At 26.6% G+C, this 26,621-nt stretch overlaps 1 protein-coding gene across 1 annotated transcript in view; it reads right to left on the bottom strand.

Moving 5' to 3' along the window:
- Nucleotides 1-1,765: 1,765 nt before the first annotated feature.
- The window catches only part of LOC148234836 (uncharacterized), a 68,345-nt gene continuing 43,489 nt past the window's right edge, over nt 1,766-26,621 (bottom strand). Inside the window, exon 2 of the mRNA XM_088186239.1 lies at nt 1,766-2,367. Within this exon, the coding sequence (XP_088042365.1) occupies nt 2,063-2,367 (305 nt within the window). The 3' untranslated portion in view covers nt 1,766-2,062. The remainder of the gene's footprint in view (nt 2,368-26,621) is intronic.

Here is a 26,621-nt window from a genome sequence, read left to right as displayed (position 1 = left end):
TTTATTTCCATAATGTATATCAATCACTTTTAAGTTACTTACACGATAATAATTTATTTATTTATAATATATAATATTAATAATTATAATTGTATTACGTTATTTTAAGTTACAGCTTTACATGGAATGGATAGCAGTTCCTAATAAACATATTCTCTTTTTTTATTTATATAAAACTTTTTTCCTGTTTGATTTGATACAATTTTTGGTTGTTCATGGGACGTATTATAACATTATTTTTGTTCATCGAGTATCTTTGAAAATATTTTTCTCCATTTTATCTTCACGCAAGGACTTTTAAAAATTCAATATACACATTTTATTCGTTTAATTAAATTTACAATATTTTATATAAATAAATAAAACTATTAGGTAAACCAGCTACGGGCGAATACAATCTATGTATAACAATCACAAACAACTCTTTTTTTAGAGGAGAAAAATGCTTTCGTATATATTTTTTTCGGCCCATTTGCGGCCCAATCGTTATATAAATATAATAAAAAATCGACACGTGAGTTGTGACACATATTAAATATGTATATAAAATATACATAAATAATAAATATATACACGAATTTAAGTACTACATTTACATTCATAAGTACTAAAAAGGGGTGGGTCAGGTCTATTTTTTAATATTTTTTCTTTAATCTGTTACAAGTACAACATGGCATATTATCAAATATATTGTATAATATTTACAGATTAAGTATTCCTCATTCACAATTTTGTCTTAAATATTATTTTAATAATACATGAGGGTGTGATGTGTGATGATATACTGATCCTGTTTTGATGTTTATGTGTATTTTATGTATGTAACATATATACATAAAATAATAAAAAATAATAGAATAACAAACAAATTGAACATAGTTATTTTAACAAAATAATATAAATCAACATACAAACAACACAGAAAAATAAACAAAATTATTTACTGTAAAAAATAAGCGTCGAATATTGCAATACTATTTCGATTATGTATAAAGTTAGTGTACTATTTTAAAACAATTATGCAAAAAATAAAATATTGCTTTTATTAATTAGAGCTTGAACTTGCGTTGATGGAAATTTAGTTTTAGTATTTTTTGATATTGTTATAGTATAACTTTTATCACATCAATACAAATCAAGTTCAATAACAATCCAAATCCCTGTATGTTTCCGAATTTGCATTAATGAAAATTGAGTGTAGTTGTATTTTTATACACAAGAGTATAACCAAACATATCAATTTAAGTTTTAGTGTTTATGAAATGTTTTGAAAATATTTTTATTATATTATTACCTAGAAGTTTATAATAGTAAGTGTATGTGTGTAACATAATAAAATAATACATTTCATACGCACCAGTGTATTTTTTTTGTATAGGCATGGTTATATCAAACAAACTCGATAGATAGATAAATAAACAATAGGAAAAATTCTTAAAACAATTTGAATTGTGAACTTTTGGTTGGCTTTAAGTATAATAAATAATTTATATAAAATTCTTATATAAACAACGTCCTTTTTTGATTCTTCATTTATACAAATCACATCCTCTTCCATTCCGGCGAGACACTAATCACACAATTTTTGTAACACGTTCGTAGTCCATATTTTATATTTTTTATTGAAACTTTGGAACGATATTTAAATTTAATACACATACGATTAACACTTATTTTTTATCGAGTTTTCTCATCATTTTGCGATCAATTTTTTTCTCACATATAATATAATAATTTACAATTATCAATTATTAAAAAAAAACAATTTTTCACTAGTGCCTTTTGATTAAAAAATATACAAAGTTACACGAAAAAATCACAAAAAAAAACAATGTCCATGTGTGTACATTTTTTATAATATATATAATGTAATGTCCACAGTCTGTCCGCGTGGTGACGTTTCACTATGGCAATTTTCCGAACAGCGGATAACAGATCCAGTCCTGTTGAGCATTTGAAAGGCAAAATGTTTAAATTTTGCCTTTCAAAGTCTCAACAATGGTTCGTTTAAAGTCTGGACTTAATAAATCTGTTATCCACTATTCGAAAAATTCCACTGATCCTATGCGGACAGGTGGGCGAATTGGCTGGGATGAAGGTCGAATTGGTAAGGGTGGCCGTAGGGGTTCATGTGATAAGGGACTATGTTCATGGACGCCATTTTGTGCTCCTTCTTCCACTTCATCCGTCTGTTCTGGAACCAGATTTTGATTTGCCTCTCGGTGAGGCAGAGGGCGTGCGCTATTTCTATGCGCCTTCTTCTCGTCAGGTAGCGATTAAAGTGGAACTCTTTCTCCAACTCCAGGGTTTGGTAACGGGTGTAGGAAGTCCTCTGTCTCTTCGTTTCGCCGTTTGCGTTTACAGTACCTGAAAAATCAAAATAAAATAATTTAAAAATAATACACCATAAATAAATACGTGGACACACACAAACAACAATCGAATAACAATTAATCAAACAACTGTTCATGTAATAAAAGATTTTGTAACTAGCTTTTTTTATAAATATTTGCTCACAATTAAGCCAACATCAACGGAAAGCGAGCAAGTATTCTCAACGTCAAGAATATTTACTACGAAAATTAAAATCTGATTCGCCCCTCAGTAATTTGTCTTTCTAAAAACGTAGTTTTACAAGTAAAAATAAAATATGTATGCTTAATTTTATAATATAATTTTACAACTTATGTTTTGTATAATATATATAATAGAAAGTTGTTATAAATCATAAAAATATGTAATAAAATAGACGCTTTCTATTTTTTTTACATTAATTAATATGTATGAATTTTTACATACATATCTACATTTAAATAATTATAAAAATAATAAATGTTTTCGAAGAAATGAATTTAACTCAACTTTTTTTTAGAAATATTTGCTCATAATTAAGCCAACATCAACGGAAAACGAGCAAGTATTCTGAACTATTCAAAAAGAGGAATACTAATTAAACCATAAAAATACAATATTATTCTAACTTGTAACATTAACTTCGTTCATTAAATTAGTTTATAAATATTGATAAAATTGTCAATAAGTTTTGTTAATATTTATGTTACCTAAATATAGACAGCATACTCAAAAACTTAAGTAAAACTAACTGTATTTGTTATACTAGTCACTTAGGTGAAATCAATTGCACCTGTTTTTACAGGTGCAATTGATTAATATAAAGTTTAAATTATTATCTAGTAACATGTTGAATAAAGAATATAATGTAATTTTTATGCGTCGTAGGGGCCTAGAATTTTATTTCGTTAATAAAGATTTTAATTGATACCTCGTCCTTCATGTTCATTGGGTCAACTCCAACAATTTTCTATCTATTTCTGAATCTAAAAAAAATTGCGAGGACTTTCTTGCTTGTATTTTGCCCAACAGATCGAATCATTTTATCATTACAGCATTGCTAAATCAAGTACAGATCCTTAAAAGTGTATCATGTTAAAAATATATATAAAAAATAGTAGTATAAAGCGAGCTTTCTTTATCTAGGAATTTTGTTTTTTTTTTCGTAAAATGAGAATCCTCATTTTCACTTCTTAGTTGCATTGCGAAAAAAATGCATGCAATATGCGATTATAATAATACAGATATATTAATAAACAGTGAGAACAAACAGTGATAAAATGGACGTGAATACGAAGGACCAACGAATCGATATATGAAAAAATTTTAGCCTAGAAAAAATTGTCTGTTTTTCTAATTTATATTTTTCATATTTCGAACAAGAATAAAATGAAAAATATTTTAGGATTATGAAAGAAACGAGATTTTATTTTTTTGATTTAACTCTTCAGAAAGTCCCCATATATATTTGATAAGGCCGATTAAAGTAGTTGAGAAAATTTGTTGACATTCAAATCCTTCCAACCTCTAATAAAAATTTTCAAGAAAGCATGCGTATTTTAAAGCATCTGGCACGGATGCACCTTTATATGCAGTGGAATAATAAAAATGCAGAGTTGTAAAAGATTTAAAAATACTGGTACTAATTTAATTTTAAACAAAAAAAATCTCGATTTGGTATTTTTCCCGAGAATATTTATTAAAAAATTAAAAATTGAAAAAAATGGCGTTAGAATTAAGTGGCTCTTATGGATATATTATATAATGTACTAAAAATACATTTTTTTTATTATAATAAAAGCTGGCGGTCGTTTTATGTGTACTAAATAATTATAGTAGACGTTTATAATTTACTAGCGCCATAATTTACACCGTGTTGAATAATCGCCAGTGGCATAAGTGTAAATTTTGCAAAGTGTTGCGTCGTAGTGTCACGGCTTCGTTATGCGACTTTTCACTCCTCAGTTGCGATTTTGTTTTGGGTTCTCGGTAGCTTGTTGTTTTTAGTGAACGGGATACTGGCTGTGTTCCAAGCTTCCAGACTTGACTTTTTTTCCTAATCATCCGATTAACGCGACACGAGTCCACCTCTTGTATCTATAAATGATGTACGTTCCACGACGGAAAACTCGACTTTTTTCCTTCTGCACATAGTAGTACGAACTTATTATAGGAGAAAAGAAAAAATGGTAAGCACCAAGAAGTTAAATGTTGTAGCAATAAGTATACAATTTATTATATCAATATTTTTAAGCAATGAAACTATTTTTAGCTCACGATGTTATTTCCATTATGATCTATAAAGTATAAATTACTATAACAAAAACTACATTTATTTACTTTATATATTAATACGTATTATTTAGTCGACTTTCAGTGAGCAATCACAATAGTTTTGCTTATAAAAAGCCACTCGAAAGACATACCATTGGTCTAAATAAGTCTCCTTTTCTTAAAATTCTTAAATGGTCTTTCTTTCTTTAATCACTTCATGTCTGAAATATTTTTCAAACAACTGATTTTATTTTATTCTCTTTTTTTTTAGGTAAATAATACATATTAAACAAAAGAATAAAAATATTTTTTAAATCATTTATTCGAATAAAAATGTTTTTTTTTAAATTATTTTGCACAACATAAATTATGATTCAATATACATAATTCCATCTTTTAAAATCAAAAATACCGCACACACGAAAAAGTAATCATTAAAAATATTTACAATTTTATTGTTACTGAAGGCATCGCATACACTGATACTTTTTAATTAATTAAAATAATCCCCTTAGGTATTTTTCTTTCAAAAACTAAAATAAAGTTCATTTCAGATGCTAAGTACGCATTGATTTATTGTATATAAACGTAAGCAAATTTGTTATATGTTTTTTTAAACTGTACGCCCTTTATTATAATATAACTATAGGTCTATATTTATGTGTCTATAAATCGTAGTCATATTTCATTATTCAGTTAATATTAATCTCAAGTTATTTAAAATCATTATACAATCTTTAAAATATTTTTTTTCTTCAAATCGAACGTGACATGACGAATCTTCTAGCTTTAAGCACGTCCGACAAGATTTATGTCGTATCAGTTATTTCGCTATTTTACAGAATATCTTATACCGTTTTCGAAACGTGCACGCAACTCTGTAAACACACCGTAGGGAATAAGAAGAAGCTAAACTGCAAGAGAAGCGGTTTTAGACTAGTAGCTAATGGAGGTCAATTTTTCAATCGACCTCCGAAATGATATATCGCCAAAATAAGAGGTCACATTTTTTACAAAGATATACAGAAGGCTCAATAAAATATGGATACACTCTAATATTCCACAAATCTTTCATCATTTGATTGCCATCCATTTCTCATATGTATTTTTTGCTGCACCTGTTATTGAACATAAAATATTAATTATGTATTTACATAATAGAAAACGTGACAAATTGCCGTCGTGATTCATACAAACAATTTACGGGACACTCGTTCTGCGTTTATCATAGTATTCTCGTGTGGATTCTAAACGTCATAAGAGCATATAATAATGTTATATTTTTCATCTGAAAATTTCCGAAATCAAAGAAGCTGTGACCGCCCACTGATTTATGCGATTAAAAATTCACATGAATGATATGATTTATTTTTATCGCCACTTTTTTTTCTTCCTCTCTATGGAACACAGAAAAACATCAAACAAACGTGCAGCGATATATCAATTTTAAAAATATATTTTGCTTATATTAAAAAATATTAATTATGTAATTTATTAAAAAAGCTAATGCATCACCTAAGCATATTATTTTTTTGATCAACTTCTTCAATCTTTGTTATTATCTTTAAATGTCAAATAACTGTGTTTCTTGATTTGTAGTTTAACGAAATTTTAATACGATAAGAATAGCATGAAATCGTTGGGCTTCTTTTAATGTGCTATAAATGTTTCTAAAAATTATAATGCAATAGTAATATTGCCTAAAATAATAAATTTTAAATGTAATTTCTCGAGAAATATATTAAATATATAACATATATAAATCTATTAATATTTTGCTGTCCATTACAAAAAATATTTATTTTTCCTCGGAGTGTTTCTTCTCTAATACGTAAAATATTTATACAAAAAAATCTCACAGCTTCTGAAATACGCCCGAAACAACGAAAATCTCAATCTCCCGACTTACGCAATTCGGTTTTTTCATCAAGCGGAGAATTTTAATTGATTTCCGTCGTAAATTCCGATTTCGCCTATAACGATTATTGCTCACAATATATCACCGCACCAAATGCTGCGTGGGATTACTTAATTGATTTTATTTCGTTCTGGATCATCATCATAATAGTCTTCGAAGTATTTTTTATAAATAAAAATACAGTAGACTAAATCTGTTATAAATCTGGTCAGTAATCCATATCAACTTGTTGGTATCCCGCCGAGGGGCAATAAATTTGTTTTACATGTCATTCTGGAAGCTTAAGACTATTTAGTAATTCGCACATAGCTGTTGCTCACTTAGTAAATCACTCTTGACGTTATATGTATATTATAATATGCGCTAACAGACCAATGAACAACAATTGCATCATGTGCATTTTTATGCACGCAATGGTGAATGTATAAATAATATGGGACTTCAGATTTTTCAAAGCATATATATGTTAACCTTTCATTAGAAATTATCTACTTCTTTCTTGGAACTGTATTTATTTTCGCAATACGTATATATGCATATCGTTTTATACATGCACAGATATGCATGAGACACGTTTATATGTAAACGATCCTCGCGTGCCGGCCTCGGGCCAATCCTGCCTCTCACGCCCCAATCCTCACAAGTCCTTGCCGCCATTTTGCTGCCATTTAGATTCGCAAACACTCCGAGCAAACATGGCGTCCACTGGCCCTCCTCAAAGTAACAAAGTAACACTATAGTGAATAATTTTTATTATAAGTTATTTTGAACGGGTTTGATAACATCTCCATATACACTTCTATGAGAATTCTGGCAGCAGATTGGATATTATTTCGAGAATTTCTCGAGAAAAATGCCAAATCAAGAATTTTTATAAAACCTTTTTTTGTTGAAAATTAAATTAAATTAACGAATATTTCACAACCGCTGCATTTTTATTCCACTGCATAAGAAAGGATAGGTCCGTGCCAGATGCTTTCTTATAAGCTTTTGATAGCGGTCGGAAGTATTTGAATAGTAAAAAAATATTTACGATTTTCTAAACTACCCTAATCGGTGTTACATTTACTTTGGTAATCTAAAAACTACTTTAACTGTTTGAATGCCGCAAGGACGACGGTGTCAACTTATGAACGACGATATTAATGGCGTTAGGACGCGGGTGTCCGTTCCTAGTTTTATATTTTTTTTGTAAAATTATGACATAATTTTTTTTCGATACTTTTTGGGTACTTATTTGTATAAACTAGATTTTATTTTTTTCCTATAATCAATAGAAGTACATACACAAAAAAATCAGAAATATTTTTTTAAAATATATTTATAAAAACATTGTATGCTAAGAATGCCAAAAAAATGTTTGGCATTCTTAGCATACACCATTTTATTTTGCTTGGCATTAAAAGGGTTAATATCTAAAGGCCAACATTTTTCAACTTTTATTTTGTAATTTGCATAAAAATACATGATCATCCTGAAATACCTGAATGCATTATGCAGAGGTAAATTCAAATTCGAAAACAAAAAAATGTAACAAATCAGATTTTTAGCTAAAGATATATGTTTTATAAATATGTGCATATGTAGGTTATAATTTTTAATTTTTGCACCAATAATGCAATATTTTTATTAACAATTTTATTTTTGTTCAGTCGCGTAGCTAGGGTATGTGCCGCTCAGGGCGATCCTTAAAATTGCCACCCCCCCCATACATTTTTTGCAAGGTCATAAAATTAGCATTTCTTAAAATAATAAATTGGTTATTACTAAGCTGTTGTTATTCGTGGATTTATATATGTTTTAGTGTTAAGAACCACACTAGACGATCTCATCGTGAATATGCCGCCCCCAAGCAAATGTCGCCCGGGGCGGCCCGCCCCCTCCGCCCCACCATAGCTACACCACTGTTTGTGTTTGTAACACGTTTTTACATTGGCAACCCTGCTGTCAACTGATTGATACCCCGTTGTCGATTGTCAGTTTTAGTCAGAAAGTGCATTTATAAACCCTCAAAACAATACGTAAAATCAGCAAAATGTCCAAGGGTAGCTTTAGACACTGCATGACCGTGGTTGAAAGTTTTTGTTACATATGTGGAACATACATATATGTCTGTCAAACAGAGAAATAATATAACTCCAAAAATTAAAGCTGCATATTTTCACTACTTCAGGTGCCATATTGGTGATCAAGACAAATCATGGGCTTCTCGTGTTTGCTGCATATCTTGTAAGGTGAATCTAACTCAGTGGTTACATGGAAAAGGAAGAACGATGTCATTTGGTTTTCATGCAATGTAACAGATTGCTACTTCTGCCTTACTGAAGTAAAAATAAAGATTGCTTTTTGTATCCGAACCTTCCATCCGCCATAAGACCATTTTTATATAGTTCTGACAAACCAGTGCCTATTCCACCATCATATAGAAGATATGAAGAACCAATTGCTTCTACCTATAGCGAAGAAAGTTATGATGACGAAAATAAACCACATTTAATTCAACAAAGTGAGCTTAATGTTCTGGTAAGGGACCATAATTTATCAAAGCAACAAGCTGAATTATTCGGTTCATGACTGAAACAATGGGATTTACTTTCAACTGAAACAAAGATTTCTTATTTTAGAAAAATAAATGAAAACCTAACTGTTTATTTCGATATGATGGATGGCGTTTGTTAACCCTTTGAGTAGTGAGTTAATTTATACACCTTTGTTAATTTGTTAGTATTCATCTGGGAGTAAGTTACGTATTTTTTCATAATTATTTATGTTGTTATTTATTCATTATTATTCTATATTGCATTTATAGTAAATTATAGAAAAAAATCAGCCTTTCTTAACTTTTTATTGCTATGATTTGCTTTACTACTTTTTTGTATTAGTATGATTGCATAATTTATTTTAGCACTTTTATATTATTAAATTTCGTTAAATTATTTAAAATATTATTTACATATTATTCGGCTTTGTTGGATTTTATTTTATATCAATTCATAGAATTAAAATTTAATATTTCTTGTTATGTTAATTTATTTCGTACTCTTTAATTTATTAGTATTATTTTTTATAAAAATAGTTTACATTAAATGAAATAAAAATATATTTTTTTATTTATTATTTCTTCAGTTATATATGTAAATATAATAGTATCTGGGGCACCTAAAAACCGTACATGTACGGCGATACCGCTCAAAAGGCTAATGCAAGGATTATTCCAAGATGTGAACGAAGATTATGATCCAGGTGATTGGCATTTTATCTAAAAGCAGTTTTGCGCCACAATGGTAATAAAAAACTATCAATAAAACTGTCAATATCATAGAAAATCTTTCCTGATGAATTTGATACAATGATTTTTAATGAAATATTTGTGGAGACTTGAAATTTATTGCCTTACTGCTAGGTTTGCAAGAAGGATTTACGAAGTATTGCTGCTTTTTGTGTTTATGGGATAACAGAGTAACACATGGGCATTATAAAATAATAACATGGCCCCAGAGAACATAATTTGTGCCTGGGAAAGACAATATGTATGCCACTTGTAAATTCAGAGAAAATTTTCTTACCATCTTTACACATAAAGCTTGGTTTCATGATTTTTTTTGTAAGCGTTAGATTAAATTGGCACTGGTTTTCAATATCGTATTTTATAATAAAATTAAGGGAAAATAAGCAGAAGAAAAATTACATAGTATAGACAGAAGTAATATCTTGTATATTGCTCCATAGTTTATCTGTACTTTAATATTATACTATGTTTTAAAAATATGATAGGTATCCTTACCGATATTACTACAAATTTCTGATATGGGAGTATTGGACAAAGTATATTCAAACCGAATTTTGGTCAATAGAGGAGCGCAAAAATAATTATCACTTCTCAGAAGTAAAAAATTCACGTCAAAAGCAATAAAGTCGTGTCGGCGCCGTCGCAGTGGGAACGTTTAGATATTCTAAATTTATTTTTCACTTGCTCTAAAACGTATTTTTTCTATAAAAAGTCTTAATATGAACAAAATCTAAAGAACTGTTTAATTGAAGATTTTTTGAGTATAAGAAAAGGTATAAGATGACATTGTCATGCTATTTTCACCCAAAAGTGGAGCATGTATTGAAGTGAAAATGACAATTCTCATTTATTGAGAAATTTAAAACATCGAAAAGCCAGAACGTCTGGTTACAAAAACACTACATTGATAGAAATCATGAAATATTAAAGTTAAAATTTTATATTTTGCTTTTTACCAAGTTATAAGAAAAATTGCATTTTCCTCAAAACAAGAGTTTTTAAATGTGTCGTATAATATTCGCATTGTTGACTAAACCCATTGTACAAAATGACCTTAACGATTTAACAATCTATGGTACAAATGACTAATACCTTCATTGTGTACAGATTATGAATTAGCCATGACAAATTTCGAACGTCTTACATTTTTTTTACATATTTTTAAGGAACTTTGCCATGATAAACATCGGTTGAATCTGGCCAGATCCGGAAAATCAAAAAAGGTAAAAATGGGAATTTAAATTATTTTATTTAAAAGGGCGCTTCTGCATAAAAAAATAAAGCAACATATATTCATTACCGCGGTAATTGCCAAGTAAAATTAAAAAAAAGCTCTGAATCATTACAAAAAAATTATATTATATATTAAAAAGATTTTCGTAAACTTTAACGGGTACCGGTGTACACCATGGCACAATCATATGCCATACTTTTGTGTTGATCTCTTATGAACATCATTGCAGTTAACGTATTAACATTACTCACAATAAAATCATTGTTTATTAGCAGTCTACTGCCCGTATATAATTATTTTATCCATGTTTCAATATAATTTGGAGAAAAATACGCAAAATATGTAACGAAAAATGTGCTTTAAAGTAACGTTAACATAAACATAACAAAATGTCTTTTTCTGTGAAAAAAACATTTACACAAGAAGTTAATACATTTTTTAATAAATTTTATTGTGATTGTACTTTAATTTGTAATAAGTAGAAAGTAACTTATGTTTACAACATATTACACCGTCGAGACTGATGATGTTCAATCCCAAATATGATTAAAAATAAATAAAAACATTCCTACTAAAAATATTTAATAAACGACTAATCTGAGTTTTAAAACAAATATTACGGAAAAGGTTTGGCAGAAGAACATTTTTTCTAAAATAAAGAATTTGCTAATTTTAATTCTGAAAAAACTCAAAGACAGTATTATAATTATGTTGACATAAAAAGCTTTATGTTGTATAAAAATACACAAATTTGGTAAAAAGTAAAAATATTGTCATTTTTATTCGATTTCATGCAATTTATTTTTAACTTTTATTTTCTGCATAAATATATTTTTTTAGCACCAGTGAATAATACTACAATTTAATGGTAACAAACATTTAGATATATGCAAATTATAAAAATCGGTAAAGGTCCAAATTGTAGAGATTTATATGTATTTACTGTTGCAAAAAATTAAATTATAATCTATTTATAAAAATTGAATACACTACAAAAATTACAATTTAATTTATTTAAAATAAGATATAAACTACTATATATATTGCTTTCAGACCTCGGTAGATAACTAGTCACTGATTCTTTGTCGGCATTCAGAATGAAACTATAGATTGAAATGAGATACTAATGAAAAGTATCGCATTTTTTGCATATTTTGCTACTTGAATTATATCACACATCCTTCCGCCGCAGACAGTAACATATAGTACATAAAGCAGATCATAATCAGCGCCGAATTAATTATTTGACCGACCTGATTATCCGCACATAATATCTTATTCTCAGATTATTTTTTTGGTATCACACCAACACACGTTTGATTTTATAACGTGGGCAGAGCCGTTGTAATTTATGACTCCTTTATTCACTCAATTATAATTGGTCGCCGCTTTGAGCGGCGCTTCGCCATTGAGAGAAGAAAAAAGTCAGATTTAAAAGACATCGCAATAATGAAAGAGCGACGAGAGAACATCCATCGTTCTGAGAGTGCAATTTGTGTCATAATAATCATTATGTCGGTGATTAGTGGTATTACGGAGGCGCTGACCAACCAGTCGTTACGTTACTTTCGAAAACCAGTATCTAGTCGCCATTTTGGTTAAAAGTTTACGCCGATTTGTGAATTTTTCCATATCAATCAATTATTACTCGCTTAACGACAAAATAACTATTGTATAACCAGATTTTTATAATTAATTTATCTGTAATAATAATGATTACAGTTAAATTAAATTTTTTCAGCATCAGTAAAAGTCCTATTTAAACTCACATATACTTGTTTAATTATGGCGAAATTATAGAAGGTGTTATTCATTTTACAATTTAAAATAATTCAAGAAACTGTTGTGATAATTAAATATCATTAACTGGGATATAAAGCAATGGGAAATCACTACAACAATCCGTTTCATAAAAATACTTGCAAACATCACTTTAGTTCGGATGAAGATATCATAAAATCGATTATTATTATGTATTTTTACAAGTGTTTCCCTTAATTCACACATATACTGAAATACAATGTTACATAATCCTTTTAATTTAAACACCGCGACTTAAATGACTAGGAATATGAATTATTGTAAAAGGAATTAAATGCAACCTTTCGTTGTTTTAACATATATGTTGTTAAAGGATTTTTAGATTATTATTTAAAGATATTAGATATCTTGAGCTTAAAAATCTTCTTTTATAATTTGACAATTATAATAAAAATAGGTAAAAATGAATAAAATGCAAATTAATTAAAAAGATTAGATACATTAACAGGAAAAAATTAAATTACAGATTTAATTTGAGAAAATATTGCTGCAAAAAATACCTAGTATTTATTATAATTATTATAAAGAAATAAGTATTTGTAAGACTAGACTAATAAAATTAATTTAAAGCAAGTCTATAAAAAAATATAGGATTTTTATGGCAAGTGTTTCTCTTTAAAAATCAATATTTATACTCTAGTGCAAGTTTAAAATACAAAATGTAAAAAATATCTAATTTATTTTAATGTTATGGATAAGTTTACAATTTTAAAAAATTTTTAAAATAGAGAAAGTCAAATTTTTGGAGTTAAAAATCGATATAAAAAATACTCTCTATTTATTATATATTAAAACTCAAAAATGTTCTATAAGTAGAAAAACCTTTAATTGTATTTATATATAATTTAATTTATTCACTGAATTATTGAAAAATGTAAGAATTTTGAAATAGAAAAAAAAATTAAAGCAAAAATCACTTTATCAAAGTGCTCAAAATTTTTACTACAAAAAATCTAAAAATATAACATTCATAATAAAAAATTTCATATTATATGTTAATTAGATATAGAATATAGTATTTGCATTTATTTAAAAAATAGATATCCTTAATTTAGGTTTTTTTTAATAAATAAAGTGAAGCACTTTTCTACAATAAATATGTTTTTTTTTTAAATTAAAATATTTAATACTTTTAATTAAACCAACATACTATAAAAATAATAAGACTTAATTGTATTATTATATTTATTATTTTAACCTTTTGCTTAAGAATTTTAAATAGAATAAGGCAATTTTCAAGACAGAGTCGCTTGAAGAAATTTTTAAGTTTTTTACTTTAAAAATATATTTATTTATAATTTAGTACAAACACTCCTAATAAAAAAGGACACTATTTTTATTCAAAATATTTATTTAATAATTGCTAAAATTAAATAATTTTAATATAATTAAATCTAAAAAATAATTTTAAAAATCAATTAATGTATAATAATGACACAATTTAATTTAATATAATATTTATAATTTTAAATAATTCAATTTTACTATTTAATTGATAATAAAATATAGTAATTTAATATTATTCAAATTATTTATTTCATAATTGTTAAAATTAGATACTTTTAATATAATTAAGACTGAAGAATAATTTTAAAAATCAATTAATTTATAATAATGCCACAATTTAATGTAATTTTTAAATAATTTAATTTAAATTTATAATTTATTGTTTATTATTTATTTACATATAAAATTAATTTATTTTAAAAGCAAATAGCCATATACTATAAATAAAGGAATTTTTATTAGAAAAAGTAAAATTTTATGAATAAAAATAATAAAATACGTATTTAAAAATAATAATACCGAACATTTCTATTTAAAACCAATTATTCAATGTAAAAAAATACTCAATTGTATTAGTATTAAATTTATTTTAACCATATGAATATTAGAATATTAAATAAAAAAAAAACATTTTTGTAGACAAAAATTGCTTCAAGAAATCGCTCAGAATTTCCAATCTGAAAATTTATCATAATATATCTTAAACATAATCTATAAAGCGATAGGATATATTAATTTAATTTATTTAAACATAGATAATATTAAAAAAAAAGTAAAATTTTCTTAATAAAAATCGCTGGAAAATATATATTTATTTCAAGTACAAATATGTAAAAATCTATAAATTATAGCCTAGTAAATAAAACTTTCATAATGTGTAAATATAAGATATAGTAATTTAACTTATTTTAAGAACAAAAAAATATTTTTTAAGTAAAATCTGCTTTACAAAAACGTAACATATAATATAATAATATCAGTAAAAGTATTCATAATTGTATTGGTATTGAATTTTTTTAACCATATTTGTATTATTAAAATATTGGAATTTTTAAAATAAAAAATAAAAATTTCTGTAACAAATTTTAATATTTAAAAACATTTAATATTATCATCTAGTTCAAAAGAATCATTACACAAATTGTATAATCTAATATAAAGATATCATAGTAACAATTTATGTGCTAAAAAAAGTAGAGATAAAATAAAATAGAACGTACAATAATTAATTTAAAAAAATATTTATAGCAGGAATTCTAATATAGAAAGTCATTTTTTTTAGTAAAGTTGCAAAAAATTTTTAATTATAATTTGGTACCAAAACCTGTCATAATCTCTTAATTATAGTCATAATCTATCATAATCAATACAATTATTAACATGCAATTATTTATGATTAAACTGTTAATATACTGAGAATGTAATAATACTCATTTATTTGTCAGAATCATAAAAAACAAACATAGGCTACTTTTAACAGCGCAATTTTGCACTGTAATGTATGTACATATGTATTAGTAAAGTCACGTTTAGTAACATAGCAACTCGTGTAAAACAAAGCAATTATAAGATAAGCTGGATGATATATGACGGTTACAAATTTGCGTCCACAATTTTCCTACGATGTTGTTGTGGGTCAGTTGGAAGATGTTCACCTTCCAGCCAAGAAATCGAATAGCTATAAATTATAGTGCGAATGAGAGAGTACTCTGTCATTGAAACATAATATGGAATTAAACCATGTAAATGTAGAACTAAACTATGCAGAATTCGTAATAAAAATAATTACGTGCTAACGTTAGATCGTGATTGTGTTTTTGATATTTTTTCTATACTAATTTTATTTTGATGATTGATTATTTTAATCAAGCATTCGACAGGTATAGGATCAGCAATTATATTCTAAGTAGATCATACCATTCATAACAATATCAACGGGCAATCGGTCCGAAATTCTACATACGTGTGGTCCTCAAACATCTCCGAGCCGCGAGATAGAGATTGGCGATCGGCTCGCATTTTCGCGATTAATCAAAAGGACCAAGTCAAAAATGCGACTTGCATTCACTTATCTGCATACCGATGACATTCACCTTCACAAACCATTTGACGCATACCACATTCTTGGACCGCCATGGACCGCGACCTGGGAGTTCCCTCGTCTCGACTGTCATGTATGAAAAATTAATGCATTTAACATTTTAAAACGATTCAACAAAAGGATTTGTCAACTATCCGGTCGGCGAATCTGAGCTTAAAAGACCAATCCACTTGAATGTAATCCCCAAAGGTTTGCAAAACAATCGACGATTTCTAAAATTCATAGCAAAATGTATGTTTTTGTATTCAATTATGATTTGGAAATTGATTTGAGCAAATGGATCGATGGTTTGACACCACTGCGTCTCAGCGTGATACATAAATTACTGGTGCCGTACAAGATATGAGGTCAAAAATCAATACACACATGATGTATTATTGCAATAATGTATTGTGTTTTTTATTGGATCATTATTCATTTTAACAATTTTGCGTTATGTAAGTTTATTTTTTATTATTATTTTGTTTGTACCAATCTGTATCCAATGTATCAAATTAAATTGTATTTTATTATATACAAAATTAATTAGAAATACTCAAATTTTATACATACATTTTTTTCTAATGTTTATATTAAACTGTTCTATCTATAAAAGCCTAAACTGTTATGTATTGGACATTTTTAATATTGCAGATATAAATAATACAATAGTTTGGATTTACCACTATATAGTAAAACAGTTTTAAAATTCAAGTTAAGTTACTTTTACACGTATTGTTTATTATCAGTATATATACTATTTTATATAATTTCAGACATGTTTAAAAAAAAATATTACTTTCTAAATGTTTCTTTTATAATTGTACAGATATTAATATTGTAAGTTGCACTATAATTAAAAACCATAAAAAATATTGCAAATTAAAATAAACACACGTAGTTTTATTTAGTATTGGCATCAAACTAAATTATCAGTAACTTTGATATTAAATGCTTATTAATCTTATTTTTATATGGTCAGTAACTTGTTAAAAAGCTGTCAGTAAAGCTCTATTTGCCTATACCTCATAGCATTTATACTAATAGAAATTTATTTTTTCATCACATACATATTTGAAGGATTGTATAAAAATATATTATGTTTTTTTATTATGCTATATTGTATGTATAGGCGTAATTAAAATAAAAAAAAAAACATTTAAGAGAATATAAATATTTTATGAATAGAATTAAAGAGTATTTTAGCAAAAAAAATACTACGATATTTAAAAACATGGCGTTATTAAAATACTTAAATATTTATACAGCTGATTTTATTTTATCTTTGTAGCAAAAAATTAAAAATATAGCTAACAATTTATTTAACTATTTGAGTGGTATCGCAGTAAACCGTCTTTCACTGTTTTGAGGTACCTCAGATAGTTATATACTTACATATATAACTGAAGAAATATTAAATAAATAACATAATATTTGTAAAATATTTTTTAAATTTCATTTAATTTAAATTATTTTGTAGAAAATAATAGCAATAAATTTAGGGGTACGACATTAATAAACATAAAAAATATTTTACATATATTAATTTAAAAAAAATATTGAGAGCATGTGAATTGATGTATAATGAGATTTAATAATAGAAAAGTGCTTGTAAAAAAATATTTTATATTCATATTAAAATGTAAAAATATTATATTCATTTTATTAAAAAAATATTGAAAGCCACAAAATTGCTATAAAAAATTCATAAAATAATATGTAAAATAAATTAACAAAATTTAATAATATAAGTGTTATAAATTATTAAAACATACTACTTTAAAAAATAGTAAAGCAGTATAACCATGAAAATTACTGATTTTTTTTTATAATTTACTATAAATGCATTATAAAATAATAATTAATAAATTACGGAAATAATTATAAAAAATGTGTATAAATTAACTCACTTATCAAAGGGTTATTAACATTAATAAAAAAACGTTTATTAAAACTACTGAGCATATTAATAAATTACTGAACAAAATAAAAATTTTCAGATTTTACAATATAATATTATATATTTATTAGAATATTAAAGTTAATTTAAAATAAGAAAATATAACATTTTAAAAAATGTATGCAATTTAAAAATAATATAAATAAACTAAAATATAGAACTTCAAGCGATTTTGAGCAATTTTGGCTACGCGCTAGTAAGTGTTACTCACAAATCATCTTTTTAATGAATGGTTTTTAATTATTACTATTTTTTTAGTGCGGTTTAAGCGTTTAAAAAAATCAGAAAAACTTGACATATAAAATTAGAATTATGTAAGCGTCAATGTCGGCCGTCGTGTTTCGTACATTTTAAAATATTATTTAATAGTGAATAAAAAAATCAACCAATAATTAATAAAAATATAAAGAAAAATAAAAGTATAATATATTATACATTTGCTTTTTTTAAATTTATAAGGTCATAGTTAGCCAGTGATTAAAATTTACTGTGAACATATTAAAAATGTGTGAACAAAATTAAGGCAATATCTTGAAAAATATTATAACAATCTATGTGCATTAGAGCAAAGATAAAAAACGATAAATAGAAGTAAGACGAAGGATAAATAAAATAATGATAATGTTGATCGAATGTGTAAGTAGTTTCTCAATAAAAAAATTACACAGTATCTTTAGAAGTATATAAAGTACTGAATTGTTTTGGCATTCTATATATAGATTATCATCATGTCATCAATAAAGTAAGGCAAAATCTATGTGTGTAGTTAAGAAAAATGCTCTTGTTTTAAATAATTTATCTACATTTCTTTTTAGGGATTCTGTGTTCCATGATTTATTATTATAAAATATTTTTTTTCTAGATAAGTATTGTCAACGGATCCGTTACGAACCCGCGTTCTATTATAGAAGCGCTGTTCATTTATTCATTTTTTAGCTAAGATCGCTTATAGAACACGTGTTCTAAATTTCACTCGATTCGTACGCGTTGTGTTTTAACAAACGCCATATCACTAAATCATACATGATGTTGAACCTGATTTACGATCTCGACGGCGAGATCGCCATTTAAAATACCTGTCGTTCTAACGTATTTATTATAAAACTTTGCCCGGTTTCTACTATTCCTGAGCTTCTTAATTATTTTTATTCATATGTAAAAACACAATAAAATATAAACGTTGCATATTCTTCGCGTTTCACATGAAAACGCTAGACATTTTTGATTAATTGCTATAACAATACGTGCAAACTCGCCATTCGGCTTTGCGATGATATCATCGGAAATGACGAATAAAATTTAGAGATTTTTTACGCGGAACGAAATAAAATTGTATAAGATATAATATGTATAAAGTAAAAATAATAAACACGTTTCTTGGATTTGTTCAGAGAGAACAGATTTGCGCAAGCGTCGCGCGGTAATAAATCTTTGCTAGGCGAAAATAATTATATTAATTTGTATTCGGGGACGAACGAAGTGTGATTATTTTTTTTTCAACAGCGAGATTTTTTAATCTGTTTTATTATTATTAAAAAAATATTAAACTTTGCCAATTTTATAATTTCTGTTTATGAATTTATTTATTCCAGAGCATATCAGCAAGACATTTTATTTACAATAATTCTAATGCCTGACAATGCATTAAGGTTCTATATATTTATCTCCTTTTATAACCATATTTAATACGTAATTTTCTAAAAATAAAATTGTTCCAAAACAAGTTTTGGAACAATTTTATTTTTCTCTCAGGAATTGAAAATGTATTATACAAAAGAAATGGCAAAAAGTCACTTTAGCGTTCAAGGAATATAAAAAAGTTACTCAATGATTTGAAAATATTATAAATTCGACATTTAAAAAATAAAATACTGCTGTAAATGTAGAGATTGGATATTGTTTAGATTGACAAATCAACTAAATCTTAAAAATGGTCACAAAGGTATATAAATGATCAACTTATTAAAAATCATTTAAAAGTTCTTACAAATATAGACTTTTAAACTTAAAGGGTTGAAGAAAAGACTGAAAAACAAGAACACGAGAATCGAAATCATGTTTAAAAGAAATGTTTCAAGCTTATCAACAAATTAATGGAGAAATATTTGATCCGGATAATGAGAGTTATCGAACTGCCTATTTCAGAAAAACCTTGCTTGCTACTACTAAATATACAGAAAATAAAAACGCAAAAAAATCTTATTAAAAATATTTTTAATAGTGTACTACTGCTTTATATTTTACTAAAGAAGAGTCAAAAGACTGCAATATTATTAAAAACTATATAAATATCTAAGCATATGCGTTTTCTGGGGAAGCAAATAAGTAGTTATGTTTCTCCGTTTTTCTCTAGATATTTTTAATTTAATTTTTATCTACATCCACAATAAAAATATTTTTATTAAATTATTATACAGAACCAAAAAATACGCATTATTCACAGCGTGTAATGTGTATATTTAATAATATTTATTTAGTACAATAAATGTTTTTTTGAGAAATTCTAGAAAAAAATGCCATATCGAGAAATTTGTATTATGTGAATTCTCACCATAAAAATCAGTAAATTTCTCGAGAAAATCTTCATAGCATTTTTTTTATTAAAAATTAAATTTGTAGGAATATTTTAAAATATTTTATAACCACTGAATTTTTTAATACTGCTGCAAAAAGGACGAGTCCGTTCCAGATGTTTGAAAATATGGAATTTTTAAAAGTTTTTAATGGAGGTCGTAAGTATTTTAAAGACAAAAAATTAACGATTTTTTAAATTAAAAATATGTTTGGATTAGTATTCTAATAACTACATGAATAGATAAGAATAAACCGCTCCGTTTGGAAATCGGCGTTTTAAAAAATCTACGATTTTTTACCACCAAATTTCTCCTAGCTAAAATGATTGTGCTTCTAAAAAAATATTTAAAAAATAATGTGTCACAATTTGATCAATGATATTATATTTTAATAATTATAAATAATATAATTATCATGCTTAAATATTAGCAAATAAAAAAAAAAGATATTTAATATTTAAAAATATCTGTAATAATATACATACAATATAATTAGAAGCACATACTTTATATTACATATATTTTTTAATTTAAAAAAAAATTCTCGTGAAAATTACGATTCTCATTTCTCAAGAAATGAAAAACATCGAGAAACCAGAATGCACAATAATAATATAAGCTTGTTTCATATCAAGTGGATTCACATAGATTTTAATCAGCAAGAAACAGACTATGGTTGTAATAAGAAGTTTGTAGTAATTAACTATATTTTTTATTTATTCCACGATGGGTGATGTGTTCTTATTATTATTTGCAGGCAAAATCTATTTTTCCTTCTTTTTATGGGCTTTTATGTTTTATTGTGCAGACAAAAATGAATATTTTTTTATATGAATTAAAATTAAAGTACGACACGAGAAATATCATATTGGGATTTAGCGAAGGTACTGTTAGTCAGAGAACTGTAAGATATTGCTTCCAAAAATTTCTTACTTAAAATACTAATCGTTGAAATGGGCCCCGTGGAAGACATTTATTTTTTTAATAAAACAATATTGTGAAACACCTTATAGGTTTCATCTGCAATCGTTTTATGACACCTAAATGCCATTAAAAAGGTTAAAAATGGGTACCGCACGAACTGACTGAAAGGCAAAAAAAAAAAACGTTTCGAAGTCTGTACTTTTTGCGTTCTCATAAATAATTGATAATTATTATTGCGATGATAAATGGATTCTTTTCGATAATCAGAAAAAATCAGGACAATTTTTTGCCAACAAATGAGCTCTAAAATATGACCCAAAACTAATTTTGTGCACAAAAAATATATGGTGACAATATCCCAATAAATACTATCCTAAAATCAATACGCTAATGACTAAATGGTTAAAGGATTTAATTTTTACTCTTAAATTATTACTACAACAGCAATATTACAGAGCCATTTATTGAAATATATTTTAAATATTATTATATCACAATTTTAATCGAAAAACAATCGTGTTTATATTAATTAATAACCTTCAGTTAATATTACGTCAGGTACATTCGGTTTGTTTTTATTAAATTAACTTGTTTTACAATATTTATTATTATTTATCATCAATTTTTTGTAACAATAAATTGTTGGCAATATCAATAAAACCAAATTTATAATATCATAAAATATGCATAATGGTGTATCGATCGCTACTAAAGCGATTAGGCCCCGTTTACGCGCGTTAAAAAAAGGTGTAAATAAATAGCGTCGGTTATTTATCGGCGTACAGTCAATCTAATGGGCGGCGGCCGGTCGGGGCGGGTTGGGTCCGAGCGCTCCCACGCGATCCATAGCGATATAATCTCGAATCGGAATCGCCGTGGAATGGCCATAAATTATCTCATAAGTCAGGTGACTTAAAACAAAATTAACCTTATAAATAACGCGCTGGGGGGACGCCTGGGGTAAACGAGACGCTGCGAAATAGAATAAGTAATTAGAAAAAAAATATTTTTATATTTTACATGATGTTTAAAACTGTTTTTTTAGTAAGTAACTACATATCTTATTTTAGATAAAAATTAAATACAATATAATGACAGTAATAGTGATCGCTATAAATTATTATCTCTCCCTTCTTCTTTCATCTCTGATAAATCTAATACTTCTTACAAATTTGACTAGTGATGCTCGCGACAACCCAGGTAGGAAGTTGGGTATGGTCTCTTATTAATAACCCATTATATTAGATTCATAGGAAAAAATATTTACATTATTTCTTTTAGTGCGAATTAAAAATAAATACTTTATATAAATTAACCAGATATTTATCTATACCTATGTATGTGTCTTTTACCAAAAAGTTTTTAATTAACTTAATTGATTTTAGAGTTGAGTTACCAACGGGAAATAAACCAAGAATCGCTTAGAGGTAACTGTTTTATAAAATTTATCTTTATACCTCAAAACTAAATTTGTATGAACAGATTTTTTCATGGACTTTAAAAGTGTTGGATTAATAAATATGTATAGTTAAAAATTAATATTTTCTGTTACTTAGTCCTCCGCACCCAGTTCTCCCCGCGTGGTTTCTATCTCGTCGGCGCGGCGTGGTTATTTATGAGCAAATCGAATATTTTCGTATGGTACGTTTTATTTGTTCGCTTTATTTCAACTCGGTATACCCAGCAACATTTTATTCTTTGTGATATAAACACGCCGCACGGGATCTTACGTAAGTCGGATACGCGTCCAGGAGGGACATTTAACGGGAATCCGACATACGTGAGACAAAATGGGAAACCCGTGTCCGGTGCTCCAAATCACGCGATCGTTTATTACGGGATACTGAAACGTGAGACCAGGCCTTTTGCATTCTAAAGCGAATGAATACAGGACGTCCCATAAACCATATAAATGTATTTAAAATAGTACAAATTATTTTATAGAACATTCTCTATTATATATATATTATTAAATATTTATGCATAAATTGCGTTCATGGCTAGTGGCGTACAGAGGTTATCGCGAAAATGTATCTTCAGTTCATTGAAAAGTTAGAAATGCAGTTTTAAGTTAACGGTTCCTAGTGATGGAGATTATGTAGAACTAAACTATAATTTCACGTTTTTGCTACGTAAGTATTGTTTGATCTATTCCGGTTATAGTGAACATTCCGAAGAAGGCGTTGGGATCGAGATCTGAATTATATGATTATTATTATTATAAATGAGAAATGATTTATTATAAAATAAAATATATCAGATATAAAATAAATATATACAATACAAAGAAATTATCTTAAGCGTTAATTACTAAATATATAATACGGTGAGGTAATATTTGTAATAAAATTGTATTATATAAATTACCTTTTAAGCTTATTAATATATCTTTAAAATTTATGGTGAATTTACTATTTAACATCAACAAATATTATCATAATATTAAATAAAAAGTTCATTTAATTTTTAGCTTATTTAGTGTACTCTTAAAAAAATGTAATGTTTATCTATAATCATCAATTAGCGATTGTAGATAAATATTAGTTCAGTTAATATACCAGATTTATAATCTTTCCGAAAATGTTAATATTAACTGAAAAACAGTAACATAATATGTATGTATGTTGATCCATTATATCTTTGAGCTACGATCTAAGAGGGATTTATAAGTATCAAGTCATATATACCAGCTTTTATAATTTGCATCGGAGGAATAAATTAAGAAATAACTGAAGGGATAGTAGAATTATATTTAACAAAGAAAAAACAAACTAAATTTAAAATATTACGTTTATGCATTAACTAACTAAAATTAACCTGGCAAAGTATGTGTTAGAAACTATAGAAATTTTCAGAAATAATTTGTGTGTTTTGGCAAACCTTAGTACATATATATTTTTTTAAACTAGAACCGAATAAATGTGAACAATCAGGTTGATATTAAGATACATTTATATTATTAGAAAATAATCATTTATAATAAACATAAGATTGCCAAATACATTTAGTAGAGAAACATAAAAATACTGCACGAACAATTAAAACTAAATATTATAAAAAATAGCAATTTATTAGTATATTATCAAAAAAAAAATACATTTTTTTTAATGAAACCAAATTACTTATGTAATTTCGTAAAAAAATCTTCAAAGAAAATAATAGCTCATGAGCAAAACATTTTCTTTAAAGCTTTAGCGTTGGGCGAGCAATTAATTCTTAGCTTATTTATGTGTAAAATATCATATTGCATAATAGATGAATAATTTTATTTCGATGTTTTCTCTCCCCCTAAGCTCCCCCTAAATTTAAAAGTGTATATGTTTGAAAAGATCTACTAATATTTATAAATTAATAATAGTCACTATTGTTCATTAATTCTAATAAAATAGATAGGTTGCAATAGGTTTAAAAATAATTAGTTATAAATTTCGCAAAACATTTTTAAAATCCACTATTCTAACAATACATGTATTTAGCCCAATGCGTTACAACAGGATAAACAAAATCGACACATACAAGCAAGAAGTGCGACTCCAAACTGTAATCAAATTTCTGTAAATCAGACTTCTATTTTAATAATTATAAAATATTATTACAGCTCATAATCAATAGATGACATTCTTCCCAAACGATGAGATTCTAAAAATCTAAGAAAACCCAATCTGTGATGATCATATTTAATTATAATTATAAAATATTCACTAATTCCGATCTTCCAGATACATAATATGGGATTTGAACCAAGATATTACGGGTGTTAAAATAAGTTTTTATAAAAATTCATCCAATTGATTATTATGAGTCAGAATAATTTTGTTGTATTTTATGATATAAGACAGTATATATATTAAACAAAAAATAAAAACAAAGAACATGATGTTTTTATTAGAAGTCCACTAGACTGTTTTTTATGTTCTTTTAAATACACACTTTTATCACTTTAATACCAAATACCAAAATTATATGTATAGGTATATGTTTTGACCAAAGGTGACATTTTTTTCAAGCTACCAAAGTACTTGTAAATGTACATATTGCCATGTCTTCTTAAAAGTTTAAATCTATATTACAATCGCACAATAGTTTTACAAACTTAAATTACACTATTTTAAACTTTCGAAAACGAATGAATAGACTGACCGAAAAATTTCGCTATCACGCGAAAACGCGGGAATGGGAAGTAATGTTTTAAGCAATGCTATACAAATATGTTTTTATGTTTAGATTACATTCTTACTTTTCTCTGAACTGCGATAGTATTAAATTATTTTTTAGCAATGAGCAGATTATTTTAGAGCAATGTTTTTTTTTTTGAGTATGTATTAAATTTGTGACAATTATTGTTTTTCAATATTAATCCAATTTTATGTCGAAAACTCTCAATATAGGCAGGGCTGCCGAGAGCGATTTATGGCCTTGGAAAAATAATCGAAAAAAGCATATTTAAACCGAATTTTGACCAATAGGAGAGCGCAAAAAACAATTATCCCTTCTCAGAAGTCAAAAATTCACGTCAAAAGCAATAAAATCGTGTCGTCGCCATCGCAGTGGGAACGCTCGTTACCGAGCGTTCCCACTGCGACGGCGCCGGCACGATTTTATTGCTTTTGACGTGAATTTTTGCCTTCTGAGAAGTGATAATTGTTTTTGCGCACTCCTATTGATCAAAATTTGGTTTGAATATACTTTGATTAGCCCTCCTATATTATATGTGCATAGTAATATCGGTAAGGATAGCTATGATATTTTTAAAATATAGTTTACTATTGAAATGCAAACTATGGAGCAATATGTGAGATGCGTTGGCTTAGTTTTTATTTTGGACTTGACCTAATAAAAGGTCTAATACTATAATTTGCTTTAGAACTTTTATTAGGTTACTTTTTGCTGATGACCTTAAAGTATTCTT

Source organism: Plectrocnemia conspersa, unplaced genomic scaffold (assembly GCF_051122295.1).
Source record: "Plectrocnemia conspersa isolate PC_06_02 unplaced genomic scaffold, ASM5112229v1 ptg000005l, whole genome shotgun sequence".
Classification (NCBI taxonomy): domain Eukaryota; kingdom Metazoa; phylum Arthropoda; class Insecta; order Trichoptera; family Polycentropodidae; genus Plectrocnemia; species Plectrocnemia conspersa.
Note: the sequence above shows the minus strand (reverse complement) of the source record. Positions and strands in the feature narration are given on the sequence as shown.